Genomic DNA, 24,669 nt, shown 5'->3' with positions numbered 1-24,669 from the left:
GTGTAGTGGTTAAGAACGATGGTTTGGAGCGGTGGACTCTAATCTAGAGAGCCAGGTTTGATTCCCCACTCCTCCACATGAATGGTGGACGCTAATCTGGTGAACCGGGTTGGTTTCCCCACCCCTACACATAAAGCCAGCCTTGGGCTAGTCACAGCTCTCTTAGAGCTCTCTCAGTCCCAACTACCTCACAGGTTGTCTGTTGTGGGGAAGGGAAGGTGATTATAGGCTAGTTTGATTCTTCCTTAAGTGGTAGAGAAAGTCGACATATAAAAAACAACTCTTCTTCTTCTTCCTCTCAAAAGGCATGTGGACAGGGCTGTGGCTCAGTGGTAGAGCATCTGCTTTGTATACAGAAGGTCCCAGGTTTAGTCCCCGGCATCTCCAGTTAAAAGGGTCAGGTAGTAACTGATGTGACATACCTCAGCCTGAGACCCTGGAGGGCTGTTGCCCATCAGAATAAACAACACTGACTTTGATAGACTAAACGACTGACTCAGTGTAATGCAGGGGACCGTCACATCTGTAAGGAGAAATGGGGGACTTCCCCTGAAATGAGCAAATGTGCCTTCTAATTATACAAGCAGTTGCCTGGATCTAAGCCGATGTTAACAATGCATAGGTTAAAGTGCTTGCAAACATTGTCTTTGCCACATTGAATGCTGCCACATGGAACTAGTTTTGGTAGCCTTCATGATCTGATTAATGTTTGAAATGCACTAGCTGATTTGTGGGCACATTTAAAGAGGAAGAAAATGTGCAAGTGGCTATTTATAAAAGCTAGAAAAAGATGGGCAGATTAGAATGCCAGGTACCAAAATAGAATATCGATATAACAGTTATATTAGAAAACAAATGAACAAAGGGGTATTGTTATCCATTATACTGAAGAAAGGGTTCCAAAACAGTATAGATTGACATAATGGAGAGGTGTGCTTAACCAACATGACTTAGCTTTCCCTAACAAATTGGGGTTCTAAAGGAGGTTTAATCTACATTTTTGGTGAGGAACTAGCTCTAGTTAACCCACCCAGTTACAATTCATGGATCAACATTAACCAGAGTTACTCTTTAATGAGAATTCTCCATGCAAAAATGCAGCGGAGGAGGAAAGAACAAGGTACATGCAGGATCATGGCAAGTAATTGGGTTTGGGCACATCCTTGGCTTTCGGTGACATTCGAATGCATCCATGATCTCTGCTTTTTACTTTTAGAAAAATGTGTTTCTTGTTTTAAATGTTTGCAGTCAACATGTTTTCCATATCCTTTTTAACACCCAAGACCTCTTCCTCATGCACCTCTCACTTGAAAAAGGCTGTGGGTGGTGTAGTTGCATTGTCCCAATGTGAACACCGTTGTGTTTATGATACACCAGCGCAACAGCACATCGCAGCCCCCCAAACAGCACTGTTGGAATATAGCTATGCCTTGTGCGATGAAAATCCTTCAGAGAGCCGCAAGCTTCAGCTACACAGGACTGTAGGGGGAGTACCTTCTTTCTAAAGGGGCTTTTTCTTCCCTGTCTGCAAGTCTCTCTTTCAGCTAGGAAGGCAGCTAGGTTTATTCTCTTTACTATCCAGTGTATTAGTTCCTAAATAAAGCTTTTGTTACTCATTAATCAATTCAGTGCCCTGACTGCGGCATAGCACTCTGCCAACACTATAGGGTCGCCAGGTCCCTCTTTGCCTCCGGCAGGAGGTTTTTAGGGTGGAGCCTGCAGAGGGCGGGGTTTGGGGAGGGGAGGGACTTCAATGCCATAGAGTTCAATTGCCGAACTGGCCATTTTCTCTGGGTGAACTGATCTCTATCGGCTGGAAATCAGTTGTAATATCAGGAGATCTCCAGATAGTACCTGGAGGTTGGCAACCATACAACACTAACAAGGTGGTGTAGTGGTTAAGAGCGGTGGTTTGGAGCAGTGGATTCTGATCTGGAGAACCGGGTTTGATTCCCCACTCCTCCACATGAGCGGCAGACACTAATCTGGTGAACTGGGTTGGTTTCCTCACTACTACACAGAAAGCCAGCTTGGTGACCTTGGGCAAATTACAGCTCTGTTAGAGCTCTCTCAGCTCCACCTACCTCACCGGGTGTCTGTTGTGGGGAGGGGAAGGGAAGATGATTGTAAGCCAGTTTGAGTCTCCCTTAAGTGGTAGAGAAAGTCGGCATATAAAAACCAACTCTTCTTCTTCTGCGAACATCCTGGTTTCTGTTGTGGCTGCATCATAGAATTTGGTACACCACTTCCTGTACATTTGATAGGCACATGGTGTGATAAGTGGCAAGTGATACGTTATCAGATCTCTGTACCAGGGCAACTTGACAGTGTGCACCTGAGATAACCTTTGACATAATTATTAAAGGCAAAAGACCCTTAGCCTTAAGCAGCCCTGCACTATGCCCAGCTAGGTTGTCATTCCTTATATGTGTGTTGGGGGTGCAAAAGGATGTAACAAGTTAAAGTTAGGTGACAACGAAAAGAAGGAACAGCCATTGCTTGTTAACTTCCCTGATTTTACTGCATGACATCAACTGCTGCTTCTAGCAACTGATGCCCATCACTGTCTGGACAGCCCTTCCTGTTCCCCTTGCCTAGTGCATCTGTGAAATGCAGACTGTCAGCTGCCAGAATGATGATCAGTTTCAAAGATTTTTGGAGATTGCCACCTGTTATTGTCATTAGCAATGGGATTTGCTATGATAAAGATATTTATGAGTAAAGAGGCGTTGGTTCAGAATTTGATTAGTTAATTTCTCAATGTGCATCCCTATGATTCAATAAGAAAATAAAATTGTACGGGTAACGTGAAACCATATCAGTTTTCGTTCTCATTTCTGAGGGGAATACACATTTAAAGAGAAACATATTATACATATAGCAAATTGTGCCTGAGGAATGAATGAAATGTTGCTATATAATCAGGCGTAAATTATGAATTTTGCACTAGAGTCATTAAACAATTTTCTGTGATGCTAATGTTCATCACTGGCAAGCACATTTCCGTGTTTTGATTAATCAATGTAACTTCCACACAAGTTTAAACCTTTTGCTTAAATTGTAATAAAGCTGATTACTCATCACAACAAATTAATGGAATCTATGTTATAAGACAAGGTAAACAGCATGTCAAATTACTGAAAAGGCACAATGAGGACTCATTCAGTCGATTGTGAGGAGACTAACACCCAGTCATTTCCCGCCCCTGCTCTATGTGTAGCAATCTTAAAAAATATATAAATATTATCTCTTTGGTATAGTCACAATTTTCAAATCTTTTTTTGTTCTCCCTAGTTGTGAAAAACACCTCACCATTTCCTGGAAGCTTTATGAATGCCATTCAGACAAGAAATAGTTTGAAGTAGCAACCGGAAGCAGCACGCCTGTTTTGGCTTCCCTGAGGAGGCTTGGCCAACCTTATTAGTTAAATTAATAACTCTGATTTCTCCTCAGGAATAATAAAGACAATGCACTGACTCAGCTTTGCTCCTCAATTTTTAAATTCATTTTCTTTGTAACCCTCCCTCTTTATCATTTTTAAACAACATGTAATATAGTGAGTAAGAATCATGGCTGATATCCCTGAACTCTGCTTTTATTTTAAATATTGAAAGTCTGCCCGACTATGTAGGCTGAATCATCCATAGAACTCTAGGACTTTCATGAAAAATTCATTCACACTGTAGCAATTTTGTTCCTGGCACACACAGAGGTGGGATGGGCTTTGCTCTGCACATTCGCCTTTGTACACTCTGCTAAATTAACAAGGATTTGGGCATAATGCATAATGGGCATAATGCAACCCAACCAAATCTGGTTTTGAAAGGCCAAAGTCCTAGAAATCCAGATTTAGAGGTAAACTGCAGTCCCTAAAGACAATTGGTCTCTGAAGAGTGCGATTTACCTAACAAAGGACTGAGCTGGTGAGCTGTGGGGGTGTGAGCTAATCTCCTGGAGCAAGTAAATTAATCCTGGCAAGCAAGGAAACAGCTGAAGGAAGACAAAAACTGGAAATCCTCTCGACTGACAACTTTTCCATGTGGAGAACCAGATTGAAGTACGCACTCGAAGAGGAGGGGTTATTGGAGTGGCTCTCAGATGACCCACCCTTAGCTGGTAGCAAGCAGCGTATTGCATGGGTCAGACGTAGGGTTGCCAGCTCTGGGTGGAGAATTACCTGGAGATTTGCGGGGCGGAGCCTGGGGAGGGTGGGGTTTGGGGAAGGGAGGGACTTCAATGGGGTATAATGCCACAAAGTCCTAGACTGACAAGATAAGAAAACAAAGAACTTCATCACTTCCACAGTGATTAATGATCATTAAGTGATATTAATGATGCAGAAACAGCCAAAGATATGTATGCAACATTGGAATCAGCTCATACCGTTAAAGGATGAGCTTTCACCTTTGCAATCAGGTAGCATCTGGCAAATCTAAAGCACCATGAAGCTTCAAAAGGCATGTGAGCCAGCTGAAAGGTATATTTTCTCAATTGGAGATGGCAGGAGTGAAACAGGATGAGGATTATTCTTAAACCTGCCAGGGAGTTATGCAAATGTGGTTGGTCAATTAGAAAGGCCAAGGGCCACTACTTAATGTTTCCCCTATGGTACTACAGGCCACAAGGACACAATGTGTCCTTACAAACCCAGGCAACCACCTCCTAGAATCCACCAAGAAAATCTTAAACAGGATAATTCTGAAAGGAGAAATTATTTAAAAAAAAATTGCGGGTATGGTGGGAATGAAAGGAAACAGTTTAATTACTTGGCAAGCAGAGATGTCAATGAATCATGCTACCTTATTTTGGATTTGGGAGCTTCAGTGCTCGTTTGCAACAAAGAATTCTTTATTAAACAGAGAGATTTCCACAGAGACTGATTATCTTGGAAATGGGGTATGTGTTAATGCAACACAAAAGGGGGATGGAATTATCCATTGCAAGTTACAAAATGGCAAAAAACGTGACTTTCTATTCATGGATGTATTGATGTATTGGAAATGGAATGAAATGGAAATGTGGCCATTCACAACAGAAGTTTATTTGAGATGTCTGAATGCAACCACGTTCTAACTTTACACAGATCATATAAAGTGGCATGCTTGTGGTGGATATACCATGTCCTTCCCACATGGCTGTTATCAGCTATTAAATTTTAACAGATTATATGCTGAGTTTTGTGAGGAAAAAGTCTGTGAATTAGGAAACATACAGCATAATCCCATTTAAAGGGTACATCTCATTTGGTTTTTGCCAACCCCAAAGTCACAACATATTTACCAAGACAGCAACCACTCCACTTTTCTGAATTAAGAGGAGAATTCAGTATGGAAAAAAGTGAAATGTATCTGCATGATCAGCTGCTAAGAGCTGATACTGTTTTAAACCTGTACATCACAATGCTATTTTAACTTTCTTCCATCTAGATATTTAAAGTCTTCTCACATTCACTACCCTGTTAGTTAAACCATGCATTTGACAGCGTTACAGGAGTGACAGTGAGCAAGTGACAGGAGGAGATAGATCAGAATGAAATGAGCAGAAAGAATATTTTGTCTTTCAAAAATATTATTCAGATTGCAACTTCTACTGATTACAGATAAGAAATTGAAAGAACTCCTTTCATGCCAGAAACGACAGAGCTGAGTTAACAATTTTGTCACTGGTTGGCAGATAAAATCAGTTACCCTCTTGAAACTAGGGCTGTCAAAAAAAAAAAAAAATTCGGTACAGTTCGGATTCGGCCGAATTTGGCCCTTGTGGGTTCGGTACGTGCCGAAGTCTGAACTCCCCCACTTCGGATTCGTTCAATTCGGCTGGAATTCAAAGTTCGGAAACAAATTCGGCCGAATAAAGCCATTAAAAACACAATCGCGCCTTTCTGCTGCTCTGGGGGGGGCATTTTTGGGCTTAGAGGTCCCAAACTTTTGGCAGAGCTTCAAAGGACGTTTATTGAAAGACTCCCCAAGTTTTGTAAAGATTGGGTCAGGGGGGGCTGAGATATGGGCCCTGGAAGGGGTCCCCCCCACCCTTAATGTTGTGCATCTCTCAGCAGAGCTTGCCGCCCACGCACAAAGCTCCCAGCCCGACAACAGCAGAGAAATTAGCAAAACAACTGCAAACACAACCTTGTTAAACAACACCTTTGCAACACACAACTGAAACCTCCCCCCTCAAACCAGGGAGCGAGAGACTCGAGGGGGAACACACACCCCAGGCAGAACTGACGAAAGCCCCCTTTGGCTTCCCCCCCACCCACAGAAACTGCTCCCTCCCCACACACACACAGACTCTGCTTTCCCCCACACACACACACATACACAGGAGAAAAATTATAGATTAAAGCCCCCAAAGGGGTCTTACTGTGGCTGTCTTCTGTTCCATCAGGACGGGCTGTAATCCAAGATGATTCCAATTAGGCACGGAACGTTTTGCTCTGGAGAGGAGATGCACACAGGATCGGATCGGCTGCCCCATTCATCCCAATAGGGGAAAGGGGAAAGGGGAAAGCCCATATCTCGGGACCCCCTGACCCAATGTTCACAAAACTTGGGGGGGTTCCTTAAGAAGCTTAATCTAAAGTTCCAGTGAAAGTTTTGTGGCTGCACCCCCAAAAATGCGCCCCCTGCAACCATGGAAAGAGAAAAGGGGGGAGGCGATATTTCTGCCCCCACTGAACCCATCTTTACAAAACTTGGGTAGTATCTTAAGAATAATTCACTGAAGCTATGCTAAACGTTTGGGGGCTATATCCCCAAAAAAGCGCCCCCTGCAGCCACATAAATGGAAAAGGGGGGGAGGGAAAAGGGGGAGAGCCCGTATCTCGAGACCCCCTGACCCAATGTTTACAAAACTTGGGGGGTATCTTAAGAACACTGGTCTGAAACTCTGCTCAAAGTTTGGGATTTGTACCCCCAAAAATGCACCCCCTGCAGCCATGGAAAGAAAAAGGGGGGGAGCCCATATCTCGGGACCCCCTGACCCAATGTTTACAAAACTTGGGGGGTACCTTATGAAGCTTCATCTGAAGTTCCAGTGAAAGTTTTGTGTGTGTACCCCCAAAAATGCGCCCCCTGCAGCCACAGAAAGGAGTGAATGTGCACAAGCACCCCACACACACACACGAGGATTTCTCTCTCTCTCTCTCTCTCCCTGGCTGGGCCGCACATCAGCTGATTCCTCCAGTACTCAATCCTGACTGATTGGCCAGAAGAAGACCCAGCTTGTCCACCGATTGGCCGGGGGAGGAGAATGCTGCTTACTGATGGTTATGCTGCTTACTGACGGCCGAATTGGCCGAATTTATTCGCGAACTCCCGAACTCGCTGAATTCGGCCCCCCCGGTTGCCCGCCAGTTTTGAGTTCGGATCCATCCGAACAGAAAAGCACCGAATCAGGGGAAATTCGGTTGATTTTCAGTTCGGACCGAACCGAATTGACAGCCCTACTTGAAACACCTGCCCAAAAAATGACACATTTGGACAACTAGCCCAACGGGCTATTTTTAGATATGGTATTCACTTCAAGATATTTTTTAAAGTGGGTTTAATGAGATCCAAGGCCAGTCGTTTCCACGGTTCATGTAACAATCTGTGCCTCAAAGATGAGGTAAACTATCAGCAGAGTTCCTCACTTGTTTCTTTCATGGCCCTGGGAGAGGCTGTGCCAATTTTCCTGTCTTGAGAAAAATTGTAGCTATTCAGGGCAAGAACAAACGTCTCCCTATTGCTGTGAACATAATAAAACAAAGAAAAATGACAAAAAACACTCTTGAGGCTGGTATTTTAGCTAGAGGCCATTCTGCATTTTGGTCTGGAAAGGGTTAATAAAGACATGCTCTTTCCACGTTTTGATTTCCAAAATATTGTTCTTTAGTGACTTTAAGGTATGCCACAGGGTTTTTTTGCAGTATTATTTGTGTAACACCCATTGTAGCCCATTCGGACTTTTACCCCATCCCCAGTTATTACGTAATTCCTCAGAAACTTGGGTGAAATTACATTGGTTCTTGTAGGTTATCCGGGCTGTGTAACCGTGGTCTTGGAATTTTCTTTCCTGACGGTTCGCCAGCAACTGTGGCAGGCATCTTCAGAGTAGTAACACTGAAGGACAGTTTATGAAATTCATAAACATCAGCACAACTTTAACAGAAAAGAGGAGAGTTTAAGAATGAATAAGGCTTGGCTTCCTGCCCTGAAAAACCTCCAGACAAAGACAACATTCAACAATAGCCATACAGATTAGCTTTGGATTACACACATTAACAGATCACTTCAGGATATAATGGTTCCATATTAACATACCATACCCTCATTAGCACATTATCTTGATACTTACAGGACAATACTTTTGCAGGACAATACTCAGCTCAAACCCAACCCCTTTCTGACTATATATTACTCTTCCTACACCCTTGACACTGAGAGACACTGTCCTTCAGTGTTACTACTCTGAAGATGCCTGCCACAGTTGCTGGCGAAACGTCAGGAAAGAAAATTCCAAGACCACGGTTACACAGCCCGGATAACCTACAAGAACCAATGAACTCTGACCGTGAAAGCCTTCGACAATATTTTGAAATTACATTGTTTACACCTGATTCAAAAATTAATGTCCTTTTTTCAGTTATCACTAACATCAAATGCCATGTCAAAATGCCATGTTGCTGCATCTGGCTTACCCAATCAGTGCTCATGTAAGCAATCCTACAAGATACAGTGTTATAAAATAATTGCTCTAATAAACAAAATAAAAACAATACTGAATTTTCTTAAGAGCCCCCCCCTTCAGATAGCAATGGTGAAACTACACTGAGAAAACATCTGTGCTGGTTTTTGTACTCTTACCTGTTTCAAAACCACTTTCAGCTCTCTTAAAAGCAGCTGACTTCCAGCCATGGATTCTACAATATATGTGTGCAACTACTGCTTTCCCCCATATTACACTATCTTTCTTGCACTGGGGTGGAAAATTGGTGCTTTGTGCTCTATTTGAACATGCAGCACAAATAAGCACTTCTCGGTAGGTGACGAGATGCAATGGGGGGGGTGCACTTTAATGCTTTCCTGTCCAAATAACTAATCAGAATCTCACTCACTGGGAAGGCAACACTTAGTATGTAGGCGCCACTGAACACACCCACACAGAGAGCTTACTTTCAAATCACCCCTGCAGAGACTTTGGTTCTTCTATACCTCTTTGGGTACCTGTGCCCACAATCCCCTCTCCTTGATGCAAAGGTATACTCAAAATTTGGGTCCAACCCAGGGGATTTTTTTGTTGTCTTCAGAGAGCAACCAAATGTTCCGAAAGCTTTTCGAAAAAAGCTGCTCTGTTTCAAAGGTCTGCCGTATGGCCCTGAGGACCGGTGGCTCAGAAATGCAAGTCTCAAATCTTCGTTGCATACATGAAAGTAATGCAGCCGTTTGAATCCTCTCCTAGGAATGTTTTTAATGACATCTATCTGTTGAAGTAACTTGGTGTATATTTCTCGAACGTGCTCCTTTTGGGGATCTAAAAAATAAATTAAAAAAACTAAAAACCATATCCTCCTGAAAATGGTACAAGATTACGAATACATGTAAGCTTATTGTACTCAGGGCCGGATTTAGGTTTGATGAGGCCTTAAGCTATTGAAGGTAATGGGGCCCTTTATATGTCCAGCTGTCCATTGTCAACAACAAATTGTCACTGTTTTTTGTGTTGAATATATGCTATATGTAATTTATGGACCTAATAGGTATCTAAAGCCATTTGCACACTGTTGCTGTATGTAGGTTTTATTTTATTTGTTTTTTATCTTATATTTTGGAAATGTACATCCAGTTTTTTTTCTTTAATTTTTTTGGGGGGGCCCAAGAGAGTGGGGCCCTAAGCTATAGCTTGTTTAGCTTATACGTAAATCCGGCCCTGATTGTACATGTTGAGGTGGTATGAAAGTGTGAAATAATCTAATCAGAACTTGCCACTGTTCATTATAACACATATTATGAATTACTTTCTGTTCAGAAATGTGGTAAAGTGGACTCCTTTTCTCTCTTCTCCCTGATCTCGTTAGTCTCCTGAGCTGGATTTAATTTTCACCCTATTAACGCACTAATCTTTTATTTTTTTCAATAGTCTTTTTCTTTTGCCTTTTACAGAGCAGATATAACCTTTTCAAAGCATAATAAAACATGATTTAAAAAATGTAGCCATTAACATAGATTGACACTTGAGTATCTGTTAATTTTGAGCATGGAAATGTGACAAGATTTCATATTTTGCCAAATTTTTATGTAATCAGAGAGCATTGTTGTGAGGCTGTGGATGAAAAGCCTCACAAACCAGCTATTAAGATGATTGCTTTATAAAAGTATCCATTTCTGTATTCTCTAGCTCTTTGCAAAGAAATAAATAATGCTGCCTGCATTTCTAAGAATATTTGTCTTTGAGAGTTTCAAATAAACGTATATATGTCCTAATTACTATGGATGCATAGGGCTTATTCATCAAAAACTTGATTCTGCAACCAAAAAACACAAAAAACAGAAAATATTTGTGCTATCCATATTATGGATAATGTTTTAAATGTGATTTTAATTAAGCATACTGGCTATAAACCAGAGGACTGTGAGAACAGTCCAGTAGAATTTCTTTGAGTGCCCCCCAAGAGCTTCCCTGTGTTACATCCCAAACTGATGTTCAAACCTATAGAGGTGTAAAAGCAACTTAAAATGTGGCATGAGAAAGGAGTATCTATTGTGTGGTGGAAGAAGAAAGCCCTACTGGGCCCAGACAAGGTCTTCTTCATAGCTGAAACGGGCCCTTTTATTTAGGCATTATCATTCCACTGATGCTGACTGGGCTCCATTTTAGGTGAATCATCTCTGCATTTACAGACTCGAGACCCTGATTTAGGTAACACATGTCAGCTCCTATATGTATTTAAAGGTGCTCTTTAAAAGGACCCCCCCATTCGTACACAAGTCTTTGAACAATTTTAACATATTTTTCAACTCAAGATGTAGCTGCCATATCTATGCAGCATCCCAGGCTGGTTCCAAGGGACCATGACTCTCTGAAACCGCTTTTAGGGTGATGAAGAGGACTGCCAAAAACAGATGGAAGCAGAAAGATTCATGCCAGAAATGGAGCATAATGTTCAGGATCCAACCTACTGGTTCCTCTCCAGACGTCAGCAAAGCAGCAGGTTTCTACTTTGCCCAATACATAGGGAGCCAGCCGAGGGTGGGGGGAGAGGTTTCCTGCTTAAGAGACCAAGTTACACAATTTATTTATTTTCTGACTGTATGCACATATATTGTAAAATAGTTCCTAAGTTTTCCCTCATATTATCCTCAGACTTGCAAATCCAGGATAAAACCTGGTGTATTAAACTCAGGGAATTCTGCATTAAACTCAGGGAATACTTGAACACATGAGGCTGCCTTAAACTGAATCAGACCCTTGGTCCATCAAAGTCCATCAAAGTCAGTATTATCTATTCAGACTGGCTGTGGCTCTCCAGGGTCTCAGGTCTTTCACATCACCTACTTGCGTAGTCCCTTTAACTGGAGGTGCCGGGGATTGAGCCTGGGACCTTCTGCACGCCAAGCAGATGCTCTGCCACTGAGACACGGCCCCTCCCCAACTTAGAACCATGGCAAGGATGCATCACAGAAAACACTAGAAGCTCTGGTTCCCGCCTCACCGGGAGCCATGTTTGCTGCTCGAGGCTGGAGGGAAGCTGAAGAGCGGAGAGGGGGATGACAAAATGGACGGACGGCCGACACGTGCATTTGCTCGTGCTCGGGAGGCTCGTGCCGGTCCTTGTCTGCCCTACAACAGTCTTCCCATTGGCCAGGACCCAAAGGGCATTGAGCCAATGGGGGACATGGCGGGAACTTGGGGTAGGTGGAGCAAGCCCTCCCACAAAAGTATAAAACGGGGAGGAGGGCCTGCCTCCAGCTCACTCAGTCTTTTCTTTTGACCCACCTGCCCACCCTAAGGGGAAGGGTTTTTAGCTAGCTTCAAGTCTCAACTTGGGCGGGTAGGCATGGAGATGTGTCAGTTTGGGAGGAAAGCGGCCGGGGGGGTTGCTTTCCTAACTCTGGGAATCCCAATATGGGGTTTTGGGAGAGGTTTCAAGGACATGACCTGGCTGGAGGGTAAGCTGTCTGCCTCTTCCCAAGCGACGGGGGAAAACACCCAGTGGCGATGGTCCTGGTGTCTTCCTGGCACCGCTGTCCCGGTTGCTCACAGCGGGACCGCTGTGGGCCAGTTGGCATACCTGGCCGCATTGGGGTCAGCCATGGTACCTGACACATCGTGCATGCTGGGCCACGGGGAATCGCAGCTGTTTCCAATTCCAAGTTGTGGCCTATTATTTTCCAATTATCATTCCCAAATCTTTACAATTAATTATTATGAAAGTTGATGTTTAATAAAGTTATGTTGTAATAAAATTGTTAATTAAGAAAGTGTCTTATAACTTTGTTAGCGCATCCACATTCCCTCCCAATTAGCCCTGGGTAAGCAAGTATGCATAAAAAAGGTTTGTATATCCATTTCACCCATATCCATTTTGTATATCCATTTCACCCTGACCTGGATGGCTCAGGCTAGCCTGATCTCGTCAGACCTCAGAAGCTAAGCAGGGTCAGCCCTGGTTAGTATTTGGATGGGAGACCACCAAGGAAGACCAGGGTTGCTGTGCAGAGGAAGGCACTGGCAAACCACCTCTGTTAGTCTCTTGCCATGAAGCCCCCCAAAAAGGGGTCGCCATAAGTCGGCTGCGACTTGAAGGCACTTTTCACACACATATCCATTTCACAACAACCACACAGGGCAATCATCCCAAAGTTCTTCATGTTCACCTGGAGCTTTTGTTACCTGGCACATGGTCACAGTGTCACACAGACCCATAATAGAACTGCTGCCTAATATATGAGTCATACATTTAAATATACAACTTGATTAATCTACACTTGACTACTGCATCCTTGACTACATAAGCAGCAGCTGAATGTGTGAACTGACTTGGTTGAAAAGAGTAGCATTTGGAGATGTGAGGCGATATCAAATTTCTGCTGGCGGTGCTACATCTATGATGGCCCACTCATACATGCAAAGAATGATGCACATACATGAATGAACCTTCCTCTGTGGGCTTTTAAAGAGACATTCTGTGTAGTATGAGAGAAACACCAAAGCTCTCCCTTTCAACTACCACAGTCCCATGGAAGCTTACTGGCCCACAATGTGCAATTTTCAATCATCTGGAATACTTAAGAAAGCTTCTTAAAGAAGCATCTTGTTAAATATGTACATCACTAAGTTGCTTGAAGATGACAACCTCATGGAAGCTTGCTGGGTGACTTTGGGCCAGCCACACACTAACAGCCCAACCTACTTCCTTGGGTTTTTATTATGATAAAAGTGAGGAGAGAACAATGTCAGCTGCTTTGGGTCCCATTGAAGTGAAAGGTAGGATACAAATAAAGTAAAATTTAAAAAATTTCAACAACAAAGACAACAAACATGAGAATAAAACTAAACTGGCATATTTTATTTCTACAAAATGTATAAATATTTAAAATTTACAGCAGCGTTAACATTTAGTAACTATTACAACATTTAAAGTGGTGTAATTCGTTATCCACATCCCACTCTTAGAAATGTAACACATGTTTGTGTCCCAAGCACTTTATTCAGGAAGCTTTGCAAGGGATTCCTGAAATACAGCCTCTTCTGACAAGGGAAATGCACAGTAAAGTCCACAATTGTCATGTTTAAAAAATCACCTCATGCATTACTCTTTTTAGGTGCACACTTGGACATATACGCCTAAAAATGTAAAAAGTGGGAATGTGAAAATAAGTGGGAGCATATGCATCATACAATTATATTAATCCGGAAGCTGGAATTGGTTAAGATTCTCAGCAAGTGTACACTGGAGCCAAACTGGATTTACCACCATGTTACATGGGGAACAACCTAGATAGTTATGGAACACCGGTGATTCGAGCAGCCCTGTTTTTTAAAAAAAGACTTCCCCGTCTGTCGCTGGAGGCAAATGGGGACATCAACATATATGGGACAGCAAAATTGGGATTTTCAAAGTATAGCTGAATGTCTGAAAACAAACACTTTTTAACATTAAGATTTCACATAGCCTAATTGAAAGCAAATTTCTGGCGTTCATTCAACACCTTGATATCAAACAGTAGTATAATTAGTAGCAAGTTATAATGTGGTGTACTCTCACCAGATGTGTTCATATGTAGTACAGTAATAGCAGCAGATTTGTTTTTCATTTATTCCATACATATACAAAACAGAAAGTGGCGGTTAATGGAACACACTTGGAATTTTTAAACTGTAGCTGTCACAGTAGTTAATTACATATCTGAGGTCCTGTCAAAATGGCAGATGCATTCAGATTTTCTGATGCAGAAGGACTTAGAAGACACCGACATTAAAATCCTTTTTTCAGACTTCTCCCTATACCACTACACCCTAATTCATAGCTTTAAATTTAAGCACCCTTCACTAGTATTTGCCTCATCTGAGACTGTATTTAGCATCTACAAATGAGATGCAACTAAAAATTACGTGATCAGATATGATCTTTGTTACGTTCAAGTAAAAAAAAAAAATCCTGGACCATGCTGGTTAGCAGTACAGTACTAATTACTCCCTTTTTGTTTAAAAGGCTAGTTATATGTACAAGTTTGTTATCAAATAAAAATATCATCCTTGGGTTTTCATGATCCAGAGACAGCTTTTGAAGACAAAGCTAATTCACAACAACTGGCCCAAAGTTTATACATCGATCCCTTCATAAAGTTATTACCCATAAAGGACTGTAATACTTTTGTCTTGTTCTTGCTGTCAGAATATACACATATTTTGAGCATTCCTCTACCTTCGCTTCCCTGCCATTTCATGAGAATATGGAACAAAAAATCCATTATAGCAGGTTTAAACACAATAGCTGATACTTCCATAACTTTTCTTCTTACATTTCAAACACAATTTACAAATAGTAATAAAGCCCCATTACATCATGGGAAAACAGGAAAAGTTGCCTCTACTTTACAGATGGGAAACAAATGCAAATAAAGGCTTACATTCACCAGATGATGAGCCCACAAGGAAAAAAAAAACATTTGAAGGAACCCAGAGAACTTTCAGGTGGAGTTGTGCTTATGGACCAAGACTATTCTATGTACCCCCTTCCTCATACATTCCTCATGCCTCTCCTCCACAAGGGTCAGGAGACTTCCAGGATTACCATGCAGTAGGATGAGAAACTGCAGAATTGCAGATCTCCCTCACCCTCATAGAAGGGCCTTTTGTTCCTGTTAAGGCAAGGGGGAAGTGTTTGGGTCAAAGTCACTGCAAAGTGTTTGACCTGAAAATGTAAGCATCGAATGCCATTTATTTTAACAGCAGCAATTTTTATTGGTCTACTAAACACTCAGAGTAGGCACCAGAATTTAAGGTAACGACCATTCGAATATACTTTTTAAGCAATCTCAGCCCAAACATTTTGCCAATCTCACCTAGATATGTAACAATATGTAACCCACATGTTCTTACTTCCACACTCATACTGTTATTGATGCCTTGAAATAATACTGTTTATGGTAAGAACCTGCTGTTCAATTATAACAGGCATGTTAGGATTATCTGCTTAAACCCATTAGAACTTTTCTTAATTAATTGGGTTAAGTTGCACTCAGCTAATTTTCTGCTGACTGAAAAGAGGGGAGGGTGACCCTATGCAATCCTCCCACCTTACTGCAAACCCTAAAGCTGCATGTATGTTTATCCACAAAGGTCTTGTGACTCCTGCATCTGTTTTTGGGCTGCAGAGTGCTGCTAGGGGAAAGGGCAGGTAGGAAAAAGAAAGCATAGACCCAAGATTATTAAAGTTCATACTGAACAACATGAAGGACTGGTTATTTTATATTTATCTGAGTATGGATAAACAGAACTTCTTGTAACAAGTGCGCTCAAATTGTACAGACCCATTTACTTCAATGGACCAGGTTCTACATTTATATTATATATGATAGACAGGTTAGCCCATTTATCTCTTGGCCACCAATAAAATTAATGCATTTTGGCCAGTAAAGCTGAATCATTATTATTAGATCCTGTGAAAATCAGAAAGATGTTCCACACACAAATGTTGTGGTGGAGTCTACTAGAGGGGGTCATCTTTTCCTCCCATCATGGAGAACTGTACTGTTGTTCCACTGCCTATCTGGAGCTTGAGTATATGGAAAGACTCTTCAACTGTCCCTTACCAAAACCTGGTAAACACTGTGGTTGTGACTGCCTTGCATTAGAGAAGATGTTAAGGAAGTCCTTTCAGAATTTGCTAGTGTGTTCTCACCAGAGTTCTTCCAGTTTTAGCCCCCTCCCAAGTCAGATTTCGGAGTGGAGTGTGGCTGAATCTTGACTACAGCAAAGACAACAAATGCCACTGTACTGCATTCCTTTCTTCCTCTGATAACTGCCTGACTGGACAGAGTGTCTGAGCAAAATGTTAATAAGTTGGCCACAGGTATTACTATTTCATAGTGGTTTATGTTTTCCCCAAGGATCTGTGTTATTTGCATGTGTCTCTTCTGACATCAAGTCACTTCTGATCTATGGTGACCCTATGAATTAATAACCTCCAAAACATTCTACCATTAACAGACTTGCTCAGGTCTTGCAAACGGAGGGCTGTGGCTTCCTTTATTGAGTCAATCCATCTTATGTTGGGTCTTCTTCTTTTCTTGCTGCCTTCAACTTTTCCTAGCATTATTGTCTCTCCCAGAGAGTCTTGTGTTATTTGCATACATCATACATTCTGGTTTGTGTTGCCTTTCGTTATTTTTGCATCCTACACCCCACGGCATTCTTCCTTCAGTTTTGCTGAATCCCCCCCCCCAAAAAAAAAAATTATGATTAAAATGTCACTTCTTTTTTGGTACGACATCCATTATGTACATTAAAGTGACTGCTCGTAAATCTTTTCAGGTGAGCATTCCACTGCTTACCACTGGCACTAGATAAAAATTAATATTCTTCCTCTGTTGCCATGAAGGACCAGTACAAGCACATCAACTTTATAAAACAAATGATATAACCTTTCACAATGCAAAGTTTCATAAGGCATTTAACATCGTCACTTTCAAGCAACATTACGTGACGTAACCAACAGTAAAGCCCAACACCCCCCAAACCTTGGAGTTCAGCTTTGTAATGCTTTTCATCACTCTGATTTCCCCCAAGAACATCATTTCTTGATAACAATGAATGTTAATGTTCTAATGAGTCCTTGTGTTGTTAGCTGAATGAGTACAAAATTGAGGGGGAAAGTGCAAACATGCTTTAAGCAATTAAAAAAATGTATTTTTTTTTCCTGGCAGGTGGGCTTTTAACCAAGCATTCAAAACCTCTCACTTCGTCAACAGCTAGGGAAGAGGAATGCATCCTTTTTGTCTGATACAAATGTGTGAAGTACAAAAGTCTAGAACCTTACAAGGCCTGAGGAAACAGCAAGTCTCTCTTGGTTTTAGGCACCCAAGGTCATGTTGCGTAGCAGCCATTGCTGAGATCGACTTTCGTTGCAGTCCTTCATGGTAGGAACCATTTTGTCTTCCTCAGATGGCTCGTCAAGACACTGATTACTGTTCACATGTCTCAAGGTAAGTCTCTAAAAAAAGTGAAAGAGATGGTTTTAATTTCAAATAGTTCATACACTTCTCAAGACAGTAGTTCAGTTTTTATTGCATGTGGCCAATGGCTGTTACAAGTTATAATAAAAAACAACAAACCTCACAAAACCAGATGACAATCATGAATAAAAGTTACGTTTTAGTAACAAATTAAAAGCTTTAAGGGTATATTTCTCTAACCCTCCAGATCCTATTAAAATACAGTACATAAAACATTATTAAATGGTTAACCTTCAGAATTGTCTTGGCTTATCTAACATGAAATAAACAACAAAACTACTCAAGCCAAAAATAATCTCTGTAAGGTAAGGGAAACCCAAAAAGTGAGATCTCGGGCCCAATATGATTTTAGTCCTGGGCAATAACAGACTGCCAGATAGAATTCACGGTTATAATTATGAAAGCCCACTTATCATCAGCCGCTTGGTTAACTCAATTCTTTTCAGAATTAATGGGTTGGGCCAACCTTTCTCAAGGCAGTAAGGCAATGTCTACTTCTGCATCACTAGACAGACTCCTCCCACATCATTTAGGTTTTTGCCTGATAATTCCTTGTCAGTACAGGAAAAAAAGATGTATTGCAGCAGCTTCCATACCATGAAAGTAATACAAGGAGGGGCCCTGTGATTTATCAAAGTACAGACAGGCCAAGTGTCATCAGATGGCTTATGTATGGGCACATGAAAGAGGACTATATGACTATTTAGCACAACAAGGTCACAAACTGTGCTAAATGTTGCCAGTGGACTACAGTGAGAATTGCGGCACCTCTTGCATCGTTCCAGTCCCCAGAATCAAAACACAGATGACAAAGTAAGCCTTTGTTACTTATGAAAACCTCTAGAGAAGGGAAATGTCTTCTTTGTAATTTATAGAGTATTTTCCTTCATTTAAAATGTTTATAGCTTGCTTTTGTTCCCAAAGGGACTCCTAGTGGCTCACAACAAAAGTATAAAAATTTAATTAATCACACATAAAATAAAACCAGAAGCAGGGACTATTACCATCTGAGTTCCCTTCAAAAGCCTTCCTAACATTTTCAGAATGGCTGTGCCAGTACGTGGAAGCTACTCAGGTGCAAGCTCAAGCGTGGGCAAGCAGCAACAGTCCTAACTTGTCTGCATAAAAAGCAGAGATTGGGTGAATGAAATGGCTACACAGGAGGTACTGTCCTGTAAGTATGTGGGTCCTATGCTGTGCACGGCTTTAAAAAAATAAGAACCACCACCTTGAACTGAATCCAGAAACAAATAGGGAGCCAAAGCAAAACATCTCAGGATAGTGCAAAGCAGCTAGCTCAATTGAACTTTCTTCAAGGGCAGAGCATGTAACTATAATCTAGTCTTGATGTTATTGTGGCATGGATGGTTAGATCAGCTGAGTCTAACAGAGGGCATAACATCCATACTAAATGAAGTGTTGCCTTGTTGTAGCCACAAACCAACATTTCTCGTCTACCTCCCTCTGCACCTTTTCTCCACTCTTGCCATTTGCTGGTATTCCTTCCTGGGCTACAAACTCCCTATTACTTACGAGTTGCTTAAAATTAGCTCTAAATGTTTTTCTGTAGTCAAGCTGCAGGATCTTAAATAGTGTAGACTTGAAAAATATCTATTGAAAATAAAAGGCTGTAATGGTGATCGTGTACCGACTACTAGAAACTTGTAATAATTCTGAAATGCAACATTATTCTGGATGTATATGCTTCAAGGATTTTACAGCATTCTTTTTATTTATTATCCATGTAGGACAGTCTTGAAGCTCTGAGCAGCTTACCTGCCTACAGCCCCAGCATGTTTGAAATGTAAATGATATCCAGCTTTTCTGACACAGAATGCATTAGAATACTGGATTAAGCAGATTATCAGATGGATTCATGCACTCCCTCCTTAAAAGTTGAAAGCCCACTTATAAAATACCCCATAATCTTTATTGTATGTCATGGTGTATTTTTACTTATCACCAGTTTTCAAAGACCAACACTGATGGGGAATCGACCCCCCCCTTTAATATAAGATTTTGTTGTTGTTGTTGTTGCAATATTTTGGTCATTGTCTTCAATGTTGCCATGAACTCATATAGCTATTTTAACCGTTTAGTTCTAAAACAAACTTGCTGTTTAGGATTTTTATTGGCCAGCCCTGCATCAACACATCTGTTGGACAGCAAGGATTATTTTGCTGGTTTATAACTCTTTGATAACATTGATGATTTCTAGATGCTAATTTCTTTCATAGCACTTTGAAAGGTCACAGTTAAGCAATATGCAGCAAGGACCTCACCTGCTTTAGTATCCAGTATACACACCACGATCCTTCCAACAACTGTTGTTATATTCATGGCATCACAGAACTGACCAGCTGACCAGCTTTCCATTGGATTGTGCTTTTTAAAAAAGCTGGGATGAAATGCCATTCGAGGATGCTTTGCAAATGTTTTGCAAATACCCCATAATCTTTATTGTATATGTCATGGTGTATTTCTACTTACCACCAGTTTTCAAAGACCAACACCGATGGGTTGCTATTAAGCCGACATGACTCCTGGATCTTATAGGATTGAGGGTCTTTTTCCGGCAAGATATTCACTTCATTTAACTTTGACTTTGTAATCTATACATTAATATACTAGTATAATTTTTCTTATAGTATAGATTTCATTGGTCATTATCTATAAATTTCCAGTTAGGAAGTGATCTTATTTATTTTAAACAGCTAACTGGGAGGTGGGGAGAGAAGCATTTCTGGTTTTTTTAATGTCAGGATGCCTTTGATATACTGGGTCATTGCATATCTGTTATACCAAATAGAGGGGTCTCCTTTATTGGGGGAAATTAGCTAGGAGACTGGTAGAGATTTGCAAGAGGTTAGCATGGGGATCTTATTTTTACGTGGATGAGAGCATCAGTGGAAAACGTTCCCAATAAAGAATCTTTTATAAATTTTAAGGGCTTTATTAAAAATAATCAAATTTGTATACACACTCACAGAAAAACACACAAATCCCATTACATACAGAACTAGGAAAATAAAGGTATGAGGGGGTGGACATAAGGATTAGAGGTTTCCAGGGGGAAAGTACATTTACCAATCTGGGGAGTGAGGTCCAGAGAGAGGCAGCTGCATGGAATGAGTAATGACCAGCATTTCTCGTAAGGAAAGCGAAGGAAAACTACACAAGTACAGGGCTCACATTTTGGATCCAAGGAAAACATTCACATTTTGCCATTTTGACAGGGTAGTATTTATACCCCAAACAGGAGTTGGAGGTATGGTTCACTATGCCTGGCAACGTCTGGTAATAGCCTGTCACTGCCAGTGGACAAAAGGTGTGATTGTTTCTTGATTGGATTAATACTTGGGTAAGAAAGAAATGGAGTTTGGAAGAATGGCTGGGTACTTAAGCCCAAGTACCCTTAAGTGTTTCTTATAGAAAAGTAGATGAAAGAAGGTGGCTCAGGGGATCATTCCAGAAAGCGGCGAGGTGACTCAGATGGGTTCGGATGTCCCTAATTTGCAACGATGAAGTGGTTAGCTGGACATCTGGCTCTGATAGGAAAGTTTTCCAGGCTTATCAACTACAGGGAAAAATGACCTTAACAACTGTTGATGAACTCAGGATCCTTCCATTGTCTATTGGAACACACCTGGCATTAAGCTGGGGGGAAGCAATTAGACATGCTTGGCCTTGCCTGGTCAGCTTCTAGTGGGTGTGTGTAAAGTGCCGTCAAGTTGCAGACGACTTATGGCGACCCCTTTTGGGGGGTGTTCATGGCAAGAGACTAACAGAGGTGGTTTGCCAGTGCCTTCCTCTTCTAGAGCTATCCCAAAATGGGTGCCAGCCAACTTCCATTTTGTTTCTGGTAGCACAGCAGAACTTTGTTACAGTGTCTTCATTCTGGTCCTGCTCAGGTCACCGAGGTGTGCCCTATGTTATTATATCCTGCTAATAACATATCAATTCCTCGGTGAGTCTTTTAAACTGCTCCTCCAAATAGGTGAGAAAATGTGGAATCTTTACCATTTGTCCCTGATGAAATACTCTCCGTAGTAGGGTTGCAAATATGAAGAAAGGTTTAATTTTCAATTTCAATAAATGTTGGATCATTCCAGGCAGCTCTTGCAGTCTGTCAATGTGTGCACTACATGTGGGCTTTCTTCGGTAGTAATCAATGCAGAAGAAAATGCTTACTATGGCAACCAGTATCCAAGGATGTCAGTTCTATTTCAGAAAGCATTGCTTAATAAAATGCTGAAAAACTTCAACAGCATGGTGTATTTTAATCTGCTCTGCTACCTTTCACTTTGGAAATGGACAGCATACAAATAAATCACAACTCTTTTAGACTGTCAGTGTGCGTTTACACCCTGCATGGTGATGCAGAGCTGAAGATCTGATAACATTTCACGGTGATGAAGGGGGGGGGGGAAAGATCACTAGTGACTCAATATTTGCAACAAATGTCATCCGTGCTATGTAAAACTACTCTGAAGTCATTCTTTGGGACCCATTAAGCCAAATATAACCCAGGGGTAAATTATGGTGACCCACCATGGGCTTGATAAACCTTTTTTTTTATTATTTAAAAAAAGGGGAGGGAAAAAGAATATTGCTCATCTGTCAGGCTGGCAGGCTACAGGGAATTTAATGGATCACAGGCTGTACATATCTTTGCTGGGAATTTCAGCCCCAGGCACAAGGGAGGGAGCGAGGGTGCAGGGAGGATAGACCACATGCACCTTGCTGGGGACAATAGGCCACAGCTTTTATTGAGTTCAATCATGGGAATATTTGGTGCCGCATCAAGCCCTGTTCCACCACTGGGAGACCTGCCTGCTGGCCGATGATACCAACCCTCATTCCAGCCCACCTGCTAGGGGAAACAGCATGGGATGGCAAGTTTAGGGGTTCCACTTGGGTGTGAGCCACTGTGTGTTCTCCCTTGCCACCTGAGGGCTAGAGCCGGGCGACAGCCCCAGAGCCGGGTATGTCACTGGATGATGTCCAGAGTCAGGTTGATAGCTATGGCGAAGACAAGATGCGTGGTCAGTGGATGCTGTTCAAGATCAAACACAGATAATTCTGAGTCCAAAGTGTCAAAGCAGGAGAGGGCAAATCCAAAAGGCGTAGTAAGGTCTTGTCCGGAACAGTCAAGTTCACAGAGTCGGAAGTACAGCACAGATACAAAGGGTGGTAGTGATGTGTTGCTTCCACACTAGCCTCTCTTTGCTGGCTGCAAAGGGGTGGTGATGTGTTGCTTCCACACTAGCCTCTCTTTGCTGGCTGCTTAAATAGGAAATTATCTTGCTGGGACCAACAAGCCAGCTGTAGTTAATTAGGTTGTTCTAGCATTCCAAGCCAGGTGTAATTCATCAGCCCTGCATTGCCTCAGTGCTGCTGTCAGGGATTGATCTATGCTGAGCCAGAAAGATACAAGCATCATTTAGGAATCATATAATCAGGTCCTCTTTATTGCGTATTTGGATGAAATATAAACATATTTTGGAACCAGCAACACCGATGTGGATTTCACCGCAAGAAATGTTAACACTATGTCCACTTAGACCGGACAAATTTATAATCTACCAGGAATTAATTAAATGGGAAGGGAAAAAATGTTCATTAAAGGAATTTCAATTTTTTAAAGAGGATCTACAATGGTTGCAATACTGTCAGATTAAATCAGTTTTTGTACAAGATATGAAAAATGGATTTTCTAAAGAAAAGTCCCCTTTCCACAAGATGTTATTAGATAACAATTTGAAATTGATCTCGAAAATGTATAATCTACTTTTAACAATATATTGTGAGCAGGAGACAATTAAACCAACTATGATCGACTGGGCTCAAAACATGGGACATGATATTGCTTTAAATAAATGGGAAAGACTATGGTCAAAAGATTTGAAAGGAATAAATGCGCAATCAATTCGAGAAAACATTTATAAAATGATGTATAGATGGCATTTAACACCTAAGAAGATTGCAAAGATATATAAAGTGACATCCCCTAAGTGTTGGAAATGTAATAAGGAAATTGGTTCCTTCTATCATATGTGGTGGACTTGTGATAAAGCTAAAGATTTTTGGGATATGATCTACAATGAATTGAGATTAATAGTACAAAAAAATATACCCAAAACACCAGAAATGATGCTATTAAGTATGATACCTGACGATTTGCTAATACAAAGAACTTTTTTGATCTATGCTACAACAGCTGCGAGACTGCTTTATGCAGCAAAATGGAAAGGGGCAGAAATTCCCGAGAAAAAAGACTGGATTGGGAAAATGTTTGAATTGGTGGAAATGGCAAAACTTACAGCCATTTTAAATGAAAAAGACAATGTTCGATTTTTAGGGGAATGGGAGGATTGGATGAAATATTGTGAATATGAATTAAAACTGGGGAAAATGGAAGAATACTTATTAATCTGATCTAGAGGACACAATTAATATTAAGAGTTATAATCATTTATATTAATAGAAGATGTTTTATGAAAGTTAAATGAATTTATGATAGTTAAGATCAGACCAATTACGATGGGATGAATACTTTATTAAGAAGCGGAGAGAGGTGATGGGGAAGTCGTAAATTTTCCTTTAATTTGTTTTTTTTGTTATGAATTCAAGAAACCATAACAACATAGAGTTAGAATTTTGAATTTCATATTGCTTTTATTGTTGTTTACTATCATGGAAAATTTGTATTATAAAAACCAATAAAATTATTATATATATATAAAAAAAAGATCTATGCTGAGCCAGCAATCTCGCACTTCTCTGTCTTTCCATTTCTCCTGGAGTTTCCTTCATAAATGCATCCTTCTTTGTTCCAAAGGCTCCAGCAGCCCTAAAGGCAAGGCTGACGGTTGCTGGGTTTCAGGCACAGCTTGAGTTCGTGAGCTGGAGGGCTGAGGGCACGGTGTAACAGCTTCTGCCTGCGACT

General features: G+C 41.2%; 1 protein-coding gene across 3 annotated transcripts in view; it reads right to left on the bottom strand.

The window, feature by feature from the left end:
- Positions 1–17,456: 17,456 nt before the first annotated feature.
- The window catches only part of GALNT13 (polypeptide N-acetylgalactosaminyltransferase 13), a 214,198-nt gene continuing 206,985 nt past the window's right edge, over positions 17,457–24,669 (bottom strand). For 2 of the 3 annotated variants that reach the window (XM_056861044.1, XM_056861045.1), the window contains one exon: positions 17,576–17,698. Coding sequence is in view for 1 of the 3 variants with exons in the window: in XM_056861046.1 (XP_056717024.1) it covers positions 17,558–17,698 (141 nt within the window). In the remaining 2 variants the exon portion in view is untranslated. Of the gene's footprint in view, positions 17,699–24,669 lie in introns of all 3 variants that reach the window. The other variant, XM_056861046.1, reaches the window with a different exon arrangement.

The sequence above is a fragment of the Euleptes europaea genome, chromosome 15 (genome assembly GCF_029931775.1).
Source record: "Euleptes europaea isolate rEulEur1 chromosome 15, rEulEur1.hap1, whole genome shotgun sequence".
In the NCBI taxonomy this organism is placed as follows: domain Eukaryota; kingdom Metazoa; phylum Chordata; class Lepidosauria; order Squamata; family Sphaerodactylidae; genus Euleptes; species Euleptes europaea.
The sequence above is the reverse complement of the archived record's forward strand: the minus strand, read 5'-3'. Positions and strand labels throughout refer to the sequence as shown.